This window comes from Ceratosolen solmsi, unplaced genomic scaffold (genome assembly GCF_000503995.2).
Source record: "Ceratosolen solmsi marchali unplaced genomic scaffold, CerSol_1.0 scaffold47, whole genome shotgun sequence".
NCBI classification, from domain to species: domain Eukaryota; kingdom Metazoa; phylum Arthropoda; class Insecta; order Hymenoptera; family Agaonidae; genus Ceratosolen; species Ceratosolen solmsi.
The window spans coordinates 10,544,061-10,566,317 of record NW_011948419.1 but is presented as its reverse complement, the minus strand read 5'-3'; the positions used below and the strand labels follow the sequence as shown (position 1 = coordinate 10,566,317).

Genomic DNA, 22,257 nt, shown 5'->3' with positions numbered 1-22,257 from the left:
AAGGTCTCGCAATCTCGAACGTATTGAAATTGTTTGGAATTCCATCCACCCGGTGTGATCAGGAGACCAAGGTGGTTGGATGAAACCATCCAACCGGTTTAATGATAGAAGGGGGGAGAGATTAATGCACAATTCAGTACAAGCACAGTTGGTTTTCGTGACTTTTATTTAAGATTAGGTCAAAATTGATCAATGTTTCACTGTTAATTGTGAGAATTGTTGAGCTCGACGTGATCCTGACAATTGGCAAAGAACTACAAGGTGACGTTTGGGTGTGCAAGGCGAGACTAGTCTCTTTTCCGGCGTGTTACAATCATAGTGCCCTTATGGCAGTAATCTGGAAAATGCTGTACTTTTCTCTCTCTCTGAAAGCTTGTTATCATGGCAGCGTTTCTCTACAGTAATTCTGGGAATTAAGTTTACGAGAGACGCATGGTCAATGGCGTAGCTCCTTTAGCGAGATAATGGACAAGTCTCTTATTGAATATAATGGGTGACTATAATGGGTGATTGCGACAGGTTGATAAACTGATGATTATCATTGTTAGAGCCGCATGCCAACTAGTGGCGCCCCGTGGCGGAGTGAATGAGTATCACTATCGTCGTGGGCTGGCCGCAAGCGAAATGCACCTGGCAACATTAGTATGGCAATTAGTTGCGAGAGGCGCAAGGCAACTAGCGACGTGCTCGTAGTGGTATGATGAGAATAAAGTTGCAGAGAGCTCCGCGAGCGAAATGCTCCTGGTGGCAAAAAAATGGAATTATTTGCTGGAGGTGCCCGGTAATGTCGGCACTCTCTTTAGCGGTCTGATAAAACTCAAGTTGCAGAGGGATTACCGATATCGGCGCTCTCTTTAGCGATCTGATAATAATCAAGTTGCAGAGGCTTACCGATAATTTCTGCGCTGGGCAGCAATAATAATATGAATTAAATTAGCTGCCAGATAATGTCGGCCCCCTCTTCAGCAGTCTGATAATAATCAAGTTACAGAGAGCTTACCGATGATGGCGCTGTACAACAATGATGATATTAATGAATAGAGATGCCAGGTAATTCCCGTGTGCCGATAGAGGTTCAATTCCAAAAAATTCTATCAATTTGTCGGAAGATAAGCTTTTGCCGGTTGGAGACTTCTCCGTAGTTGCTATGCGGTTATATTTCAGGGCTTTCTTAGTCAAAGTTTTTCTAATATTGCAAATTATAATGATTTAAATTTTATGGAATTAAATTGTTTTTGTTGGGCACCAATCCTGAACAGAAAAAATTATAATTTCTAATATATGATATTATTACAAATTTATTTCACACAAATTTACAATTTATACTTGAAAGGAACTCTAAGTTATAAATAAATTCTAAGTTACCAACATAAAAGTAATATTTTATTATATCATCAATTAAGTAGAGGTTATTACTTTTATTTAATATGGGTAAATTATTTTTTAAATTATCCTTCGCCTAATCTATATTTATATCTTTATTTTTTCTTTCTCTTACTTTTCATCATTATTTTCATTTTAAACTTTCCATCATCTTTACTGTCACTTTCTCTTTTTCTTTTTTTCTCTATCTCTTCTTTTCATCATATTTATTTATTTACATTCATAAATATAATGCGCATTTAACGTATAACAACTTATATCGCAAAACATAAAATAATAAAATATGAGTTAGTGGTTATATACATTCTTAATATTGTTTTCTTTTTTACATCGTATATTTAGCTTTTAATTGAATTTTTTTCTTAATATTAGTACATTAATTAATACCAGTTTCGAATATATTTTTTCAAGTATTTAAGTATTATCTTCAAATTAATCTTTAATCTTAATAATAAATCAATAGCGTATTATATATATCGTTATCACATTCATCAAAACTATAAAGATGTGTCTTTATCCTATGATTTAACTGCAATATATATATATATGAATTTTTTATATAATTCTTCCATAATCCAATATAATGCCCTCAAAAATCTTATCTATAAATTTTTCAAGATAATAAAAACAGTCCGGGGATACCATTAATGTTTTAAATTACTCTTATTACATATTTGCACGTCTGCAATCGCCTTTCATACGCAAATCTTCATGTGTTTGACAGTCACTATATAAACCACATGGATCATAAATTTAACTTATTTTTATAAATTTAAACATAAAACCTTAAAACGTAACCTAAAAATATTTTTCTTGTTGCCCGCATTTTATCTGTTTGTGTTAATTTATACTGCTATACAAGTAATATTACATAGATTGGTATATATTCCAATCATTATATATGATATATGTTATATATGTACAATTCTTTTTAAATAAATTAATATTTTTAATCACTAACTTTTGGAGATTGAGAGAATCTCTCGTATATTATCATTTGATTGACAAGGAAATCGGCTATTATTTCAAGGAAATTATTTATCTGTCATAACTTCTAAGAATTGTTGAACGATCGCTAGAGGTTCATAAAGGTCACGCAATGATCGGTCAGCTAACAAGGATACCGCGGAGCTATTAAAGCAATCAAGTCGATTTCCTTTGGTCCAAAACATTTCCTAAAATCGTTGTAACTAGAGTTCTGGGAAACCCAGCTCATTCGACATCTGGCAGTAATCATCACACGCAATGATTACAATATAACGGGACACCACGCATCCATTGTTGTCAAATACGCCACATGTTGTCCCGCGTACAAGCCAAGTGGCGACACTTGACCAGGAACTCCTCTCGTCGCGAAGTCCAAAAAACATGTGATCCTCCCTATTGAAAGCGCTGTTGCTAGAGGCACTCTTGTCGATGCTGTCACTATCAAAGCCTAACTGCTTCTGAAGTCGAAAGATAGAGGTGTGCACGCGCAGCCGTGCCGCCCAAAGCGGTGCGCTCTGATTAGAGAAACTAAGGCATAGGCGTTCCTTGAGTGGGAACTTACTGTGAGTGGCCTTAAAAGTGGGGACGACTTAGATACAATTGTCAACTTACCATTGACATCACAACTATTTAGTCGCAAATGCGGCCACGATAAAGGACTGCATCGCTAGCCCCTTCAAAACTGTTATGACAGTTAGCTACCGATCACAGAATCAGATCAAGACTACTGCATCGCTGTGAGTGCAGAAATCCACATTGCCATCGCCAGTCCGTCTGAGATTGGAATGATGCAATCTTTAAACAATATAAAACAGACTCACTAAGAAGTGTGCCACTCAGTTATTGATCATTACAAAATCAACAACAAATCATAATTATCAACGAGCATCTTGTGTAGTGAAAGATCTATCACGAGAACTGTTCCAAGCAATCGGATCTTTGTAATTAAACTTAGTATATATCCAATATATCAATAATGTAATTGTCTGGGATCAGACTTAAAACCTCCGTATGATGGTGAATGGAGGTGTTGCTGGCAAGTGGAAAGGCCAATGCAATTATTCAATACCGTCTTTAGTTTTAATTATCTTCCTTTATTAAGTATCATACATATAACAATTTGTCAATGATCTATAAATATTGGAATGAATGTGTGATTGAATAAATAGATGAATGTTTCTTCAATTGATGTTAGTGACGATGAGCCTGTAAGTGTTTTCTCGGTAGATTGAAGCGTAATTCACCGCTTTTCCTTGTACGATGAATCGCTGTAGTGAAAGACTCGCACTGGAAAGGGAAGCGAGTTGGCGCCGCCTTTGCTGCCGGTGTAGAGTGAGCGCCGTAGTTGTCGAAGTGGTGGGAGAATGTCCGTGTTGCGTCACTGCTTGAGTGAGCGAGGGGTTCGCTCGTATCGGTGTAATGCAATTTCGATAGTGTGCGTTACTTACGTGAGCGTGAGGACCGCTCTTATACCTGTAGTGGTGACTGACGTTCGTGATGCGTCTCTGCGTAGGTATTCGTGAGATCTGATGTGGTTGTGGTAATGGTGCACGTCCGTGGTGCGTTGTGGCGTAGCTTACGTGAGTTGGCTGGAGCCGTTGTAGTTGTAGTCGTAAGGAACGAGGATGGTGGCGTAGCTTACGTGAGTTGGCTGGAGCCGTTGTAGTGGTAGTCGTAAGGAACGAGCGTGGTGGCGTAGCTTACGTGAATTGGCGATTGTACGTAGAATGGCGAACCTGTCGTGAAAAGTGCTTGATTGAACTAGTAAGAGGACGAGAGTGTCAAGCACAGCTTCTTAAATATCCTTGTACGAGCTTGCGGTACCGGTAGCTACCGGTTTTCTCTTGCTATGCCGATCGTTAGAGTGATGTCACTAGGGTCTAGCCTTGGAGGCTTCGTCGACCTTGTTAGTTGGAATTCTAATGTAATTTTCGGATATTTTGCGTAGTGAAATATCCCGAATTCACAGAATTGTGTTTATAACTAAGCGCGCACGTTTTTCTACCTCTCCCACTTTATATTTCGCTTTAAACTGCTTTAAACGCTAATAAACTATATTCATCGAAAACGAACTGTATATCTACAGCCCTTCTACTTATCTCTTTCCCAAGTCTTGCTAGGGCAAGCGCAAATATAAATTATCGAACCATTGGCAGTTCGAGCCAAGAAAACTACAATTTCGAACACTAATAATTTTGATAAATACCAATAACATGATTGAAAATAGAATATGACAAAGTAGCGAAAATGATAAATGAAATTTCTAAATTGAATGTATTGTATTCGTTCACAACAGATTATAAAATTTAATAATAAAATACTAAATATTCCAAAAAATTAATTCTTTGGTCATATAATTCAATTTTTTGCGTGATTAAATTTAATAATCTACATGTAGAACAAAATATATCAAAGCAAATTATCCATTAATGTATAGAATGAACATTATTACAAATTATATTCAAACACAACCCTTTTCTCTAACTTCATTATAATACCTGATTCTTCATAATAATCTTTTCATTCCTCTAAAATTTCTACTTCAAAACAAGGTATTTAAGAATTTATAATTCAATGACACTTTCTTCTAACAAAAAATATAATCATTAGTGATAACATAACTTTAACACTTATTTATTTATAAAATGTGAATAATACGTGAACGAAAAATAAATATAAAAAGGAAATTTTCAAAAATATAAAAATTCTATTGCTTTTATTTTGAATAATAATTATGCGATATATAACAGTTTTAACCAATTATTCAATTAGAAATGATCATTTAATTAATGGAACTAGGCAATACGTGAATTTTTCATAAACAGAAAAGGCATAAAAAATTATATAAAAAGATAAATAGATATTATTATGTGAACTAAAATTAGTGCTATAAAAAAGCAAAAGAAAAAATAGTTCAAAGCATTCTAAAATAAAATATTGTAAATATCTACAAAATAAGAATAAATTTCAGAGGTGTCAAAATATGAAAATAGTATTCCGAACAGTATACAAAATCTATAAGAATAAAAAATTTTAAAAAATACATAAAAAATAATTAATTAAAAATAAAATTCACAAAAAGATGAAATGTAGTAGAAAGAAAATAGAAAAAATAAATTCATGAAGATTTATGAAAATATTATTGTAATTACAACCATATTCTGCAATTAAATTTTGTATGCTATTGTTCGAGATTGCGAGAACCTTTCCCAAGTCGTTAAACATCTGGCAAATCCAAAAGCATTAAATAGTTGTTCGACTCCTAATAATGCCTGCTAATAAAACATCTGGCATTGATATTATAAAACATCTGCGAAAGACTCGGTAGACTCTGAAAAACCTAACAATTAGGCATTTGGAAAAAGAAAAGTTTTGCAATAGGAAGTTCCCTCAGCTTAAGCCGAAGCCATGTCCTCGATTGTAATCTCATCAAATCGCGGCGCCATAGCCATAATCTCCAACTCAAAGTCTCTTCAGGAGCCAAGTCACCAAGCATACTTCAAAGATTAAGGCCGCTTCAAAGTTACGTGCAACATTATCCTAACTAATTCCACTGCCTGCGCCCAAGAAGAACCCAACTCGTGCCACTTGCGCGCGAAACCTATCTTCGCACCATTCAGCGCACATTTTGCCGATCCTACATCTAGTCTCGCTCGTGGCCCACGTGCACGAAGCCAATTTCCACGCTATTCAGCACACACCAGCAAGGTAATTCAACGCTCCATGCAGCGCATACACTGCAGATCCACTACTGCAGAATTCAACGAATCCTGCTCATGTCCATTCGCACGAAGCAATAGTAGATTCACCACGCGGCAGTACTCCAAGAAGTGGTAAAAGCTTTACAACCTCTCACGCTTAGGGTAATCTACCACCAAGTGCGCTACGTCACGAGAATAAGGAAACTGACAACTTCCGACCTCCGCACGAAGCGCATGCTAACGCCAAGTGTTAATCGCCACTGAACTCTAAAAACTGAAACTGAGTGTTCATGGATTGAATTCATCAACAAGTATCATTCCTGTATTTGGAAATTAAACAGAATTAACGGCATGAAAACCAGATGTGTTAAATATTGAATTAATACGCTATCCCTTCCACTTGTCTGCGCATTTCTAATCTAAACTGCTATAATGTAATTAATATGTATAAACATGCTTTGGATATTGCATATTTTCTGTAACTTATATAACACCTACAAATATCTTATTATAGTTTAAAAACTTCTTAAAAAATTAAATAAACGGTTCCTGAAACGAATTTCTTGAAAAAGTAACTTCGATGATAAAATAAACATTAAAATTATGACGATGACATGACTTAAATTTGTAAACATATTTCAAAAATTAAATTACGCGCCGTGTTACTATGATATAATGACATATTAAATAATCTTAATTATTTATAGATTTTCAGTATTAGCACTGGGCTCCTCGGCGTATCCAAATTTTTGCGCTTTTGGACGATATGTTGATAATCTCTTAGATGAATTAGGAGGTGAGCGTTTAGTTCATCTATCTCAAGCAGATGAAATGTGCGGTCAAGAGCAAGCATTTAGACAATGGGCTACTAATGTATTTAATGTAAATATATACATTATTACATTTTTTATAATTATAACAAAATTTAATGCTTACTCTATTTACATTATACGCTAATAGAAAAATAATATCTAATATTTAAAAAACATAATAAAGATAAATTTCTATCTCAATACATTTATAATATTTATAAATATATTGAATACATAAATATAAATTGACAAATAATTATTTAATTTCGTTTAACATTAAAGTAAACGAATATTAATACTCAGATACTAATATTGCAGTACAATATAAAAAGACTATATTGTTTTAAATTATATCAAGCTGACACTATATTTGTTGAAACCGTGTAAAAAATACTATAATTGAGTACATTCTGAAATGTATATTGTAATTTAAAAAATATAACCAGAAATATTAACTAACATATTCTTATATAATATATCTAATGTAATATTTTTTATTCTTATGTTCTTTACTATAATCAAGACATTGGATCAAATATATTTTAAATAAAAGAAAATAATAGAAGCTTCATAAAAATAAGTATATTATCATATCTTATTTTTGTTTCATATTATTACGAATTATAAACATTTTAATAATCTTAATACTATTAAAAAGTATTGTTGTTATTCGTTGAACGCGTTATTATTCTTATTATTAAGTATTGTCTGGGATCAGACTAAAAGCCTCCCTGTGATGGTGGATGGAGGCTTACTGGCAAGTGAAAGGGACAATGCAATAATTCAACACTGCCTTTGAATGTAGTGTCTTTCCCTTTATTGAATATAATAAATATAATAAATAGTCAGTGGTCTATGGATGTCGAATTGAATGTATGATACAATGAATAGATGAGAGATTCTTCAATCAATATGAGCAACAAGAATTCTGTAAGTGTATTCTTAGTAGCTTGGTGCTTAATTCTCCTACTCGTAGTTATGAACTCGTGATGGTAGTGGGAGATTCGCGCTGATAAGGGGCAGCGATGGTGCCGCCTTTGCCGCTCGCGAGAAAAGCTGTAGCGGTCTGATGGAAGGAGGATATCCGTGTCACGTCACTGTTTGACGGGAGGGAGGATTCCTCATACTGTATACCGTGTATTAGTATTGCTGCCTACTTAGTTGGCGGGAGCCGTGTATTAGTGATCCGTAAGAACGTGTGTAATAGCGTAGCTTACGTGTGTTGGAGTTGATCTCAGTTGCATTGATGGTACATAAGAACGTGTGTAATAACGTAGCTTACGTGTGTTGAGGTCGATCTCAATGGCGTTGATAGTACGTAGGGACGTGTGTAATAGCGTTACGTACGTATTGGAATCGATCTCTGTAGTAGCGTTGGTAGGCCGAGTCAGCTTGGCTTCCGTTGAGCTGGAGTCGATCTCTGCAGCGTTGTTGGACTGAGTGAGCTTGGCTTCCGTTGGGCTGGAGTCGATCTGTGCAGCGTTGGGTGGCCGAACTAGCTTGGCTTCCGTGAGCTGGAGTCGATCTGTAGAATGGCGATCCGATCTTGATGAGTGTTTGATTCGCGTCTCCTTAAATATCTTAGTACAGGCTTGCGATTCCGGTGAATTCTGGATCACTCTTCTCATGCTGACTGTTAGAGTGACGTCACTAGAGTCTAGACTTAGGGAGTTCATCGGCCTTTGTTAGTCGGAATTGTAATGTAATATTCGAATATTTTGCGTAGTGAGGTTTCCCGATTTCGCAGAATTGTGTTTATATCTCAGCACGCAAATGTTTCTAACTAAGCACAGGTGTCCTTACCTCTCCCACTTTGTTTACCGCGTAAAATTGCTGTAATCCGTAACAAGTATTATTATTTGTTTGATAATTTTGTGCAACAATCCTTTAACATTTCTTTTGAAAGAATAGTTGCGAACTTTTGCGGAAGAACATTATTCGAAATTGTAAGAACCTTCCCAAGTCGTGGGACTTCTGGAACATCCAAGTCGTTAAGCATCTGCCAAAACATGTCATTCAGAATTGTGAAAAACAAGTAATAAAGACACCTGGAAAACCGATGTCGTTTGTCATCTAGAAAAAAGGTGTTCCATGCAAAAATTGCAGTATACGACACACAACGCATACGTTTTTGTTAAATCTATCTACAATGTAGCTCGGATAATGAAGCAAGAACACTTCATCAAGTTCCCCTCATGGTGGTGATGCAAGTAAGAGGCGCTCTGATTGGAGACGCCAAGAAAGAGGCAATTCGTAAATGACCAAGCGGTGGTCAAAAGAATGCTTTTAAGGAAGGCAAGGTCAAAATACAGAAGCTTCTTACAAAGAACACCAAGGAACAAGGATGTAGACATAAACAGTAAAGGCCAAAAATAAAGAGGCAAAGGCTAGTCATATCCTACTCATAATAATTGCAAGATAAGTACAAGATACACCATTTCAACAGTGCTAAGAAAAGGACAAAAGAATAAGGAAACAGTGATGCTCAGAGCAAAACACAAAACAAAACCTACAAGCTACCGCGCGAGGCAGAGCCTGCAAACATCACGAGCTGCCATCAAGAGCACAAAATGTACAGAACTTACAAGGTTCCATTCCTTAATCTAGACACTCGTTCACAGAATCCGGTAAAGCAACTGCATCTCTATAAGTACCAATATAAGACCAACAGGGTCCTCCTTGAATGCAACTTTCACCTTGTGAGTTCTGCAGATTTTGTGCTCTCGATGGCAGCTAGTGATGTCTGCAGGTTGTGCCTCGTGCGGCAGCTTGTAGTTTATGTTTTGTGGTTTTCTGGCTATACCTCGTATTGTTTGCTGAATTTACCTCGAACGGCTCTTTATAGGTTGTGATTATGTTGTGCCTTGTGCACCACTATTTGCTTGTTCCCTTTTCCTTGTCTTGCACTGCTGCGAGTGTATGATTTGATTTGCACTTATCTTGCACTTGTTATGAGTTGGATATGACTAGGCCTTGCCTCTTAATCGGCCTTTACTGTGTATATCTACATCCTTGTTATTTGGCATTCCTTTGGAGAAGAAGCCGGTTTCTCTTATGAGAAGAGACTCTTGTGTGCCTTTCTTAAAATTATTCTCGGCCACCACGTGGTCCTTACGAATTACCTGCTTCTTGGCGTTTCCAATCAGAGCGCCTCTTTCTGGGCGTCTCCAATCAAATTGATTCTTTCATTATTGGCGGCTCAAATCAGAGCGCTTCTTACTTGCCTCCCCACCATGAGGGGGACTTCTTTGGCACATTTTCGCTTCACGATCCGAGCCACATGTAGCTGGGTTGACAACAGCGTATGCGTACAGCGTTGCCTTTAATATCCCTTTTTCGGACGTCAGACGAGGTGGTTTTTGCTTATATTCTATTCTTTATATTATAAAAGGACGTTCTAAAGGGAAATAAGACACCATGTGCCGCCAATACAAAGCCAATAAGGCCCTCCTACTAATATGCTACTAGCACACAGGCAATAAGACACAGCGTGCAACCAAGAAAGGCCAACAAGAACCTTCTAAAAGGAATTAAGACACCAAGCCCAGCCAACACAGTCTCTTCAGTAAGAAGAACTCAATATGTTACCATCACATGACATTACACGAAGAGGTACCAGAGATTTACGACCTCTTACTTTTCAGTATAATAATTTACCCCCAAGCACACTATGCCAAGAGGATCCGGAAATTTACGACATCCTACCTCCATATGTAGTGCATGCTAACGCCACGTGGCAACTACAACGAAACTGCAAGATCTCACCGATTCGGAACACCATCTTACAATCATTATTATTGTGTAATTTGTAGAATAAAAGGCAATAAACATCACGATAAGCAAACTTATATAATTATTAAAAAAATGCACTAACCCTTCCACTTGCCCGCACTTCTTTACCCCACCAGGCAACTGTTGGTCATAGTCTAATCTAAACATCCTGGCCCTTCGACCACTGGATGAATGGAATTCTAAATAAATATAATATCTTAATAAATATAATATTTCTAAATGTTTTGGGAATACTAATTTAGCCAGTATTAAGTAAAAAATATTCCTCATTGTCTTTTCGAAGTGATCAATAACACAATTAAAGTATTTTTATTACATCATCAAAGTTATTTGTTAAATGACTTATAAACTTGATTCGTATATTAATCAAATAACACTTTTTGGTGTGTATTTACCTCAGTATGAATATACTTAACCTCAGTGGTTTTCTCTAGGTTCAGTATGATTATACTTACTCACTTTGCGATAAAATTATGGTCATTATTACATAAGTAATGATCTAATACAAAGAGAAACTAACTTCTAATGTACATTGTACTACTATGTATTGTAATACGATATTCATTTCGCCACATTTATTACAACATTATTGTTTATGCTACATTAGAACTGTCTACATTACTCCGGACCGTGAATACGTCAGATGCTAGTCAATTGACTGGTTTAATGTTTATAAACAATTTTTGTGTTTTATTCTACCGTATATTGTATGAAAACATATTGTGATATTTCTTAAACCAGCTATTGTATGTTAAAAGTACCATTTCTAAGTATATTCAAGTAACTGGTTTCAGGCAATAACAAAAATTCAAATATTGCTATAAAAATTCTATACTATAATTATTATAATTACTTAATAGTTGTCTTTAAAACATTTAATATTGAAGATATGACTTAATTTTAATAAAAATTCTTAAAATGAATATTTTTCTAATAAAATTATAATCAGACATTATATTAGTAATTCGTAGTTAATGTAAAACTAATATTAAAAGCAACAAAATATTCATTATACAAAAATATACTTTAAACAAAAAGTTTTGCATCATGTAATATATATTATTATATATTTTCTATACATTTTTTAATTTTTATACTTTATTTTTACATAATTTATACTTATTTATTTTATAACTTCAAAAGGTATTAAATTTGTATTAAAAACTATTAACATTAATAATAATTTGATACTAGTAGTGGCTTAATAAATATAACTATGACTAATTAAATTTCGGAAAGGTTTACTAAATAAAGATTCCTAACTACTAACCTATATGACTATTGTTAGGTTTCATGTGAAACATTTTGTCTTGATGATGATGAAACTTTATTGGAAGCTGCTGTATCACTAGGATCTGAAGTAATATCATCTACAACTGTTCGTTTTGTCAAAGCAGAAGCACAGTCAATAAATAATGGTAAAATTTACATTTTATTATTTAATAGATAATCACAAAATCATTTTCATTATTATACTTTCATTATTTAATTTTAGCTTTGAAAAGATGCCACAATCGAGATATTAAAATATGTAATTTATCTAAAAGAACAAATCTATGTAAGAATCAAACAACAGGGTAAGCATTTATTTAATCGTTTAATAATTAATAAAAAAATCCTTATATATATTTTTTTACTTATATGTTTATATAAACTATCTAAAAGCCTCTTATTTCAATGAAAATAAACTTTATTACATATACATTATATTGGACTGGTCCTTTCTTTTCAATTCGGCTCAAGCTTCATTTTTTAAAACTCTAATAAAACGTAGAAAAAATAAGTGATAATTTAAAATAATGAAAGATATGTAATGTTTTAGTTTTTAATACATTATAGCTATATACATTATAAAATATTAATATATTAATGACTTCTATATTAACTTTCATATATAAAGTAAATGTTCTATTTATCCATATATCCACGTTCTCGTAAACGTTATGTATCATTATGTATATCTAAGAAATTAGATGCTTATCTTAATTGCGTAAAATGTATAAAAATTAGAAGCACTTTTGGGTTATAATAAGAAAAAGTAAGTTTTGTTAGAGTTCTGTATTACAAAATAAATAAAAAATGAAAAATCCCACTTATTAAAATATTTAGGGTAAGAAAATCGACGATAACATCTAAAATATATATATAATAATTTATTTAATTAAATGTTGACAGAGGCCAAACCTTATTATTGGAACTTAGTAACTTTATCTCTGAAGATATCAATTATAAACCTGGTGATCATTTAGGAGTATTTGCTTGTAACAGAAATTGTCTTGTTGATGGAATTCTAAAACGCCTGAATAATGCATTTGATATTAATATTCCTATTGAACTACAAATTCAAAAGCAAATTCATACGTCTAATGGTATGTAAATATTTATATTTAATTGATAATACAAAGTATTAATATGTAGGATTAATATGTTTTACCTAAGCAATAATTCATTAAATTATTAAATTACATTAAATTTTTATTTGTCGATATATATGTTAATATTTTTACAAAATAAATTAACGTGATTATATTTCAAATCTATTAAATATTAAGAAAATGATAACGTATTGTGTTAATTAGATAACAATAGTTGTAATATTAAATTTTGCCAATTTTTTTGCTAATATATTTAAAAATTTTCTTTTTATTGTGATTTAAGTTCTTATAACATCGATTTATTTTTTAAGAAAATATATTATTGGATTTAAAGAATAATATATGTATAGTTATAAAAATTTTTGTTAACGTATATAAATGATAACGATTACATGGAAATTAGAAAACAAGATGTTAAAGAACTAGTTTATCAATGACAATTATAAAATTATAAAAGTTGCACAATAAATTTAGCATTATAAAGGAAATAAATAAACATGCATTCATGTATGCGAGAGTATACGTATGTATGCCTTTAAATTTAAATAAGTAAGTTTCCAGTTATTACAATGAATTGTGTCTTATTACTTTATAGCGAGAAACTCCAGAAATAATAACGAAAATATGAAATTTCAAGAATTGTTAATTTATAATAAACAGATAACTAACAAATAATATTTTATTCTTACGCATTTTGGTATATATTATAATTCATTCATTTTATATCAGTATCGATGCACTACCTTTCCTGTTTTCAAGTATTGATGTCAAAAAAATCTTAAGACCTAATCTTAATTATAGTTGCAATAAGAAAAGATTAGAAATCATACATTCAAACATATATTATCAATTCATAAAATCTGCAGTAAACAATATTATTTTAACTATAATTATCGACTTGCCTTAATTTACATTAATTTTTTTTTACTTTATATCGTTCTAATATTGAACTTAAATTTACATTATTATTATATAGAGTAACTAAATTTGTAGTTTAAAAACATCAGAATTAGATTATATCACTCATTACACAGAATCAGTATACACCATTATTTATCCGTCCCTTATTATCCCGATTGACAGCTAATGATTAATAAGCTACTTCAGTATATCAGAATATTATTCAGTCTGCAGAATATGTGGGTATCATTTATTACACTTAAATTTATTTATTTGCTAAATATTTAAAAATATTTTATTTAACTAAACGTTTTCTTTAGTTTTTATTAAAATTCTAACAAACTACGTCACTAAACATGTAATAATTTAACATTTTGAGTTTAATTTTGAAAAGCATTCTATTCATTTAAATTTCATAGCAAAATTATATTGAAAAAATTCATCATTATAAACACTGTATTTTGATGTATACAATTAATTTCATTGTAGCGTTTGAATTTATCGATACTTAATTGAGTAAAATATTTCACTTACAATTTTTGGTATATTAATATAATTGTTTAATACTTAGAATTTTTATATCGCTTACTCTTCGAAATTGGAGCATTTTCTAAGGCCATTGGCTCTCGGAAATTTATAAGCCTTCTAATCCTCAAATTTCGAAACATTATGTTTCTCGGAATTCTCCGACCTTCTAAAGATTTCCTCTCCCGAAATTCTCGAAACTTCTAAAGCTTTATTTTTGAACGTCCTGTAATGTTTATCTAGTCTCCGCATAGCAACACCTATCCATTGTTGCCAGCTAACTAATCTGCTGCGTGGATATTTAAAGCAAGGACGCCACGAGACGCGAGATAGTCAGCCAAGCTATTCAGTCAGAGCTATTCAGCCATAAGCTAGTCACTCAGGAAGCATTACTCCAAGTAAGGCCACCATAGAAGGAAGGCGCTTCAATTCTCCTGTGTTGCAAGATAAAGTTGTTGACACTGTGACCTTCATATCAAAAAATGCCAGACTACACAAAACATAACTAGACATAAATATATCAAGGAGTTTGCACAATTCATTGCTAATCCTTACAACATTAGCAAAGCCTATTATTAACACAGCATAAGAGATACTTATATTAAGGAGTATGCATAATCAGTTGCTGATTCTTACAAGATCAACAACAACATCATTACCATCACCAAGGAGCATCTTGTGAAGGTAAACTATTCACCACAGGATCAGTTCCAAGCAAATGAATCGTCGTGATTGAACATAATATATACCATTTCATCACATAAATCCAACACATCAATAATGTAATTGTATATAAACCATAATAAACCATATTTAACGAAGAAGCGTACACTGTATTAATCTAGAGCCTTTCCACTTAAGTCCTTCCCAAGCATCCGTTAGGGTGTGCGGCAAAATATTATAAAGCTATCGGACGTTTTGTTCTTCGAGTCGAATAGCCGAAGGTAATATATTTCACGAGTGTCCAGCACTCGTGCAACTTCGAAAATTCAACAGTTACATTTTGTTTGTGATTGAAGCAATTTCCAAGATCGTTGGCTCTCGGCATCGCTAGTTACTCTAACTCATCTTTTTGTTTCAAATGCCCTACAATGTTTTACTTTTTTACTTTTAAAGCCTTCTTTTTTTTAAATTCTCGAAACTTCTAGAATTATCCTTCTGCGCCTTATGTAAGAATCCAGTATAGCGACAACGATGTTTTGTTTCCAGCTAAATAAGCTGCCGTGCGGATGTTTAAGGGCAGCACACTACGCCTAGACGTTCATTGTGAATTATTCAGTCAAACAGTTAACAGTCATTCAACTACGCTATAAAAACTATGCTTTCTGCCACACACTAGTCACACAATTATACTCACGCAACGACTGCTTACGAGAAACTGAGCATAGTCTCAAGGTATTTCCTTACATTTTCACGGCTACACGTCCTATACTGGAGTGTGCGAATATTAATACTAATCCTTACAACATTAGCAGAGGCCACGACATCGTCACCATCAAGGAGTAACCATGTCATTGAGATAAAACAGAGTTTACACTGTTCTATGAGAAGTGAATGCTGCTTATTATTAATGTAACTATTAATAAACTACATGCTAACGAAGTTTTCATATACAATACATTTCTATAACCCTTCCACTTTACTCCTTCCCAAGCATCTGCTAGGGAAGGCGACAAATTATTAAAGCTATTAAAACATTGGCAGTTCGAGTCAAGAAATAATACAACACAGATAATAAAATACACAAAATTTAGCATGAGAGAAGCCTCACCAAACAAGATACAGGCACAAATACCGACTGCCAAACATCAATTTTTCCAAATTTTCAGGAAACCAAGAGGACTGGTTTGAGTTTCGCAATCTTTTCAAGGCACTGGTCATAGATAACAATGACATTAGCGAGCTTTAAAAATGCATTACCTCCGCGCCACAGTGGAAGTCCAGCAGTGAAGTTAATTTCTGAAATCTCCCAGGAGTCAGAAGCTCCTCTTGGCGGGAAAGTCACGAGAAGACTACTTTTCCAAGGCGTTGCCACTAGGGGCGCTACAAGGACGCTCCAAAGACGCTCTATGTAAAGATGCCGTAGCCGTAAGCGCTTTGATTTGAGACGCCAAGACAAACTCACTCACTATCTAACCTTCGCTAGTGGGTCGACCAGGAATGAAGAACGCTCTCTTATACGGGCGCCGTGGAGGACGGTGCTCTCTCTCTCTCTCTTACAGTGGAGGCCTCAAAAAATGCCTCAAAAGACAGACTGTCTTAACTGAAGCCATGGAAGAGCCGCTCTCTCTCACAAGCGACGCCACAGAGGGCGAACATACACTCAAGCTGAAGTTCTCAAGAAAGAAGAAAGAAGGAAGAATGAAGCTTCCCCAGCAGAGTCGCAAGTCAAGTCTCCGTATGCCACCGCATAGTAGCTCAAGGTACCGTAGCCACCTTTATCTGGGTAGAGTTCTCAAAGATGCAGCAATAAGTACACTTCAAGGATCAGGGACGCTACGGAAGAGACACTAATCAATACCTCCGAGGAAACGATGATATGGTTACTGGCATTGGGAGTTATAGAAGATTTGTGGAACTGTGTCTCTGTATACCAGATCACTCGACAGATCGATCGTACCACCAGGAAATTGTGGGAGTCGTCAATTAGCCATCACATACCGACGCTTCGAGCAACTAAAAGCCTTCCTAACATGACGGCTGAGGGCCTTAAAACAGATTTACTCAATGATAGATTAAACTAGACGAGAAGAACATCCAAAACCTACCAGACATCAGTGAACATTTCTCAGGTAACTCAATCATCTGGATCATCCGAGTCACTTGTGTGCAAATGCTGCTCCAAAAAATATCACATTACAATGTCCTCAAAATTCAAGAAAATGTCACCATTAGAGAGACATTATCTGGCAAATAGCTACGGACTTTGCTTCACTTATTTAAGAACCCATATGGGCAAAAGCTCCATGAAATACAAAAGGTGCTCCAAAAAGCACCATACTATGCTACACGAAGAAAACAAGGCAGAATCCACTCAAGCCAGTCGTTCAATTCCATCATCCAGATGAGTTGATGGTACAATCATCGATATACAAGTTCATTCCACCACATCATTACTTCCCACTGACATGACCATAATATGGTCAAAAACTACTACCGTACAAGTTCGTCTCCTCAGAGGTTCTGAGCTTTCATTCGTCAACAAGAACCTCATCAGACAACTCAACATCCCTAGAAAATGTTCCATCATGGAATTGGGGGAGCTCAAGTAACTCAGATACAAGGTGTTGTGTCACTCACTCTCCATTCAATCCACTCGAAGGCCATATTCACCATACAGCCTAACATTCCCAAGATATTAACATCGGTAAATCCTTCTTTCGAACCAATTTAACACGATTGGCAACACTTGAAAAACTTAACATTATCCGATCCGAATATCTTACACCTCGATCAATAGACATCAATTTATACTATATATATATATATATATATATATATATATATAGTATAAAGTATATTTATATATCTATAAGTATAATTCTTGTACAAAATCTGAAATAATTCAATAGCATAATATCAAATTAATTAATTATGATATTAATTTGGAAAATTTAATTATATTATCACTTTTATTGATTGCTTCAAAGAGTATTTAATTTCAATGTGTTCCGAATTGGAGCATTTTTTCGAGGCCTTCGGTTGATGGAAATTACATTTGACAAGCCGAATTCTCGAATAGTCCAAAGCTGAAATTCTAGAAGGTTCTGCAAGGCTGCTTAGCCTGCACGTGGCAACGTGGTTCGAATTCTCGAATATAGCAGCACCTAAACATTGTTACTAGCTTTTAGCTGCCGCGCTGATACTTAAGGAAGAGGCATCAAGACTTCTCGTAGTTATCACTCAGCAGTCACTCAGTACACAGTGTCGGTTATTCCTTCGAGTCAATTACTCGTCCTAGCCAATCATTTACGCCCTAGCCACAACCTTAAATAGAGTCTACAGCATAGAGAAAGTCAAGCAATACACGCTCTCTCAGTGAAGCTATTGCAAGGAAGACACGTTCAATTCTCCAGTGCGCTAAAGTTAAGAACCAGTCAAGGGCTGAGTGCAGTACTAGGAAATAGTTGACTATACCAAGCATGGTATCGGACTCTCCTTCACATGAAGGTATACCAGCAGTCATTATTGAGAATAACTACCACATAAAGAATCCCATACTCCCCTTCACGAATATAGTCGACTCTCCCTGCGAATCCTTATTGATCCTTGCTGGTCCCCATAACATCATCAACGACATTACCACCATTACCAAGGAGCAACCACATCATTCTAATAGAATAATTCCCTCTGTCCCACAAGAAGTGAACATAGAACTACTATAATGTAATTGTTTATAAAAACAAAAGAAAAGATGTCCTTAACGAAGTTACACACTGTACAAATTTACAGCCCTTCCACATGTGTCCTTTCCTAAGCATTACTACGGCAAGAGACTAATAACTGAACTATTGAATTTGGCAGTTCAAGCCAGAAAATTAAATACATTTGATCCTTCGAACCAGATCAAAACACAAACTTTCGAAAAGAATACAACTTATGAATTAATACTGAAATAACTATAAACCGTAAGTGTCTGGAATCAGACTAAAATCCTCCTATAGATGTTGGGTGGAGGTATTGCTGGCAAGTGGAAGGGACAATACAATTGTTCAAGACTACTTGTAATGTTTATTTTCGTTCCTTTTATTAAATATAATAATATAATAAATAATTAATAATCATGAAGTATATGAATAATGGTATGATTGATTTATATATATGAAGTTTCCTTTATATTGTTACGTGTTGATGAGTGTATATCCTTTTCGTTGTTTAATGAGTAGGTGCTATCTTAGTATACATTAAACTGGTGGTGTTTGTAGTATACATTGGTGCCGCGCTTGTTTTTGCGTCGGTCTTATCCGTGAGCATATATAATATGATTTTTATATTTTCACTGTTGTTTTATCTTAGCACTAATGCGTTATTAATTTAAGTTTAGTTTAATGAATTTTAGAATATAGTGTCACTATTTCTTTCTTAGATTATTTGCTTGATTAATTATTACGTATGTATACCGCTACAATGAGTGATAACTGTACAGAAGGCTTGAAGATGAATAGTGCGTTTGTTATAATGACTGTGTAATTGTTACTAGACTGAGGCAAACTAACTTGCTGAGCGTGAAGCGCAGCCCTTAAATATTATCGCACTATTCCTTAAACGCCGGTGTTTTGTTTAAATAACAGAATTAAAGAATAAAGAATTAAAAGAAAATAAAGAATTAAAATTTTTAATTCTCCCACTTTCGACTTTCAACTTTTTAATCTGTAACAGTAAGTAAAACTAAAAAATGAAAATTTCTTTAATTACTTGCAAAAAGAAATTAATTTATTGCAGATACCATATTGCAAATTCATAGTAATTGGCAAATTCACAAGTATTAAATATTTGAAAATTTTATACGTATATGTGTATGAGATAAATATATAAGTTTATATCTTCTTACATACAACTTGAGAAAATAGTTTTCATTAAATGTAGTACACTTAAGGCATTTTCGAAAATACAAATTTCTTTCTTACATTTAAAGTTACAAATTTTAATTAATTTCAATTAATACACGCTAACCAGAAATATGCGTTCCTTGACTATATATGGATATGCTTTAACCAGTATACTTAAGCCGAGCGGTCAAATAGCTATAAAATTCGTATTAAAATTCATTATAATACACAATTATAATCTATAAATGAATTATAAGGACAAAAAATATTGCCATTTATTTATAAAACAAATATTTGTAATACTTCTTTTATATAATAAACTCTAGATATATACTCAATTAAACAGTCCTATTAGAATATTTTTCTTGAATTAAATCAGTTGACAATCATTTTTTTTTCACAAAATATATTAATTTCTATATATTTGTAATTCCAAATATACGCTATAATGTATACTATGAGTGTATAATATAATTTATAATACTGACAGAAATAAGAAAAATATTAAACATTTGGCAATCAATTTTATAAATTTCGAAGCGAATAATATTATTTAGTTGTTTAAAATGATTTTATCTCTTATTTTACGCCTTTTATTTTACTCGTTACCCAGAAATACCTTATATGTTTTAGATATCGTGAAAACATGGATTTCGCATGACAAATATCAAGGTAACTCATTAAAAACATTGTTTACAAGATTTATTGATATAACTACTCCACCTACACCCAATTTATTGAGATACTTTGCATCAATTTCATCATGTTCTAAGGAGAAATCAAGACTAAATCTTCTTGCAACTGTAAGTATGTTTCTCTTTCCCCCAGCTTATATCTTAAGTAAGCTAACGTGTTAAAATATATAATATTTTCCCATTTATAACTACTAGCAGTTACGTTAAGTTTATATTTTATTTCGTTATTATTAAACCCTAGTTTTTTAAAAAAAATTTTCATTGTAATAATTTATTATCTATAAAAATGATTATATCCTTTTGTTTATATATTAAAGCTATAAGTTCGTATATACAATTTATATTAGACCTTCTTGTTACTTATTGTACAAAATGCAACTCGTCGTTCCGACTTGTTTTATCAAGGCCGGTTCGACGGATACAATTTGATGCCGTTGACAACTCAGAGACCACGGGTGTTATGTGGTAGCGATGAAAGGTCACAAGTGGAATGGATATTATAATAATACAATATAAATACGGCTGATGTATACGCTATTTATTCCGTTATTTATTGATGACAAGGTAGACAAGTATTAATTATTGAATTAACTCTTGAATTGGGTTGTTGTGTTTGCGGTGGCAAACGTATACTCAAATATGCAGCATGATGATTGAATTTGACCGCAGAATGGCTGGAAGTTTAATTCGTCGGCACTCGTACTGTTTGTTGCTTAAGTTCATAAGCGTCCGAACTTGAACTAAGGTGAGGGTTGCTAAAAAGGGGACGCCCCTTTGCGGGCGCAAAAATTGACGACGCGTACTGGAATTTATTCCGCACTGTCGTTTTAAGAGGAGCTTCCTCGTTCTTAGTGCTTGTCGATGTCATACTCTGAATCTCAATATATATGTAATTATTATAGTAAAAATACTACTTACGAAGGCTAATCGTTTCCGGACTCTGATATGCGGATTGACGTCGCTCCCTTTGAACATGTAACAACGATTTCTTGAACTGCGTTAATGGACATACGATGTACGTCGTCGTTCCTCCAGGGCTTGTAACTACTGTTCCCGTAACAGTGTTAATGGACTTTCACTAAACTTAACTGAGTATGAAATGTCTCAAGGGTATATACTATATTGAGAGGGTATTACTAAAAAAGAGATATCAAGAGTCTACTAAGAGGGAAATATCAAGAGTCTACTACTAAGTAAGAGATATCAAGAGAAACACTTCAAGAGAGTAATATTACGAGAATACTACTAAGAGAAAAACTATCAAGAGTAAAACTATCAACAGTGATGAGTATTGAAAATTGCGCCCCTTAAATACATTTGCTGACTATGAATTTAACTTGAACCCCTTCCCTTATTTTCCATCCAATCAGAGACTCCTCCCTTATAATGTGAGGGCAGCGCCTCTTGTGGCTTCGGAATTAATTAAGGGCCTAGTCATCTCTTGGTCTTCATGACAAGCAGACCTCTCGTTGCTGCTGACGCATGCTACAGCATGTAGGCAGCGGAATGGGGGGGCATCGCTGACACATCTGGTGACA

General features: G+C 33.9%; 1 protein-coding gene across 1 annotated transcript in view; it reads left to right on the top strand.

Annotated features, from left to right (window-relative positions):
* The window catches only part of Nos (Nitric oxide synthase), a 118,962-nt gene that overhangs the window by 62,276 nt on the left and 34,429 nt on the right, over positions 1–22,257 (top strand). Inside the window, exons 15-19 of the mRNA XM_011497741.1 lie at positions 6,779–6,953; positions 11,964–12,093; positions 12,171–12,252; positions 12,851–13,044; positions 20,658–20,827. Coding sequence (XP_011496043.1) covers positions 6,779–6,953; positions 11,964–12,093; positions 12,171–12,252; positions 12,851–13,044; positions 20,658–20,827 — 751 coding nt within the window. The remainder of the gene's footprint in view (positions 1–6,778; positions 6,954–11,963; positions 12,094–12,170; positions 12,253–12,850; positions 13,045–20,657; positions 20,828–22,257) is intronic.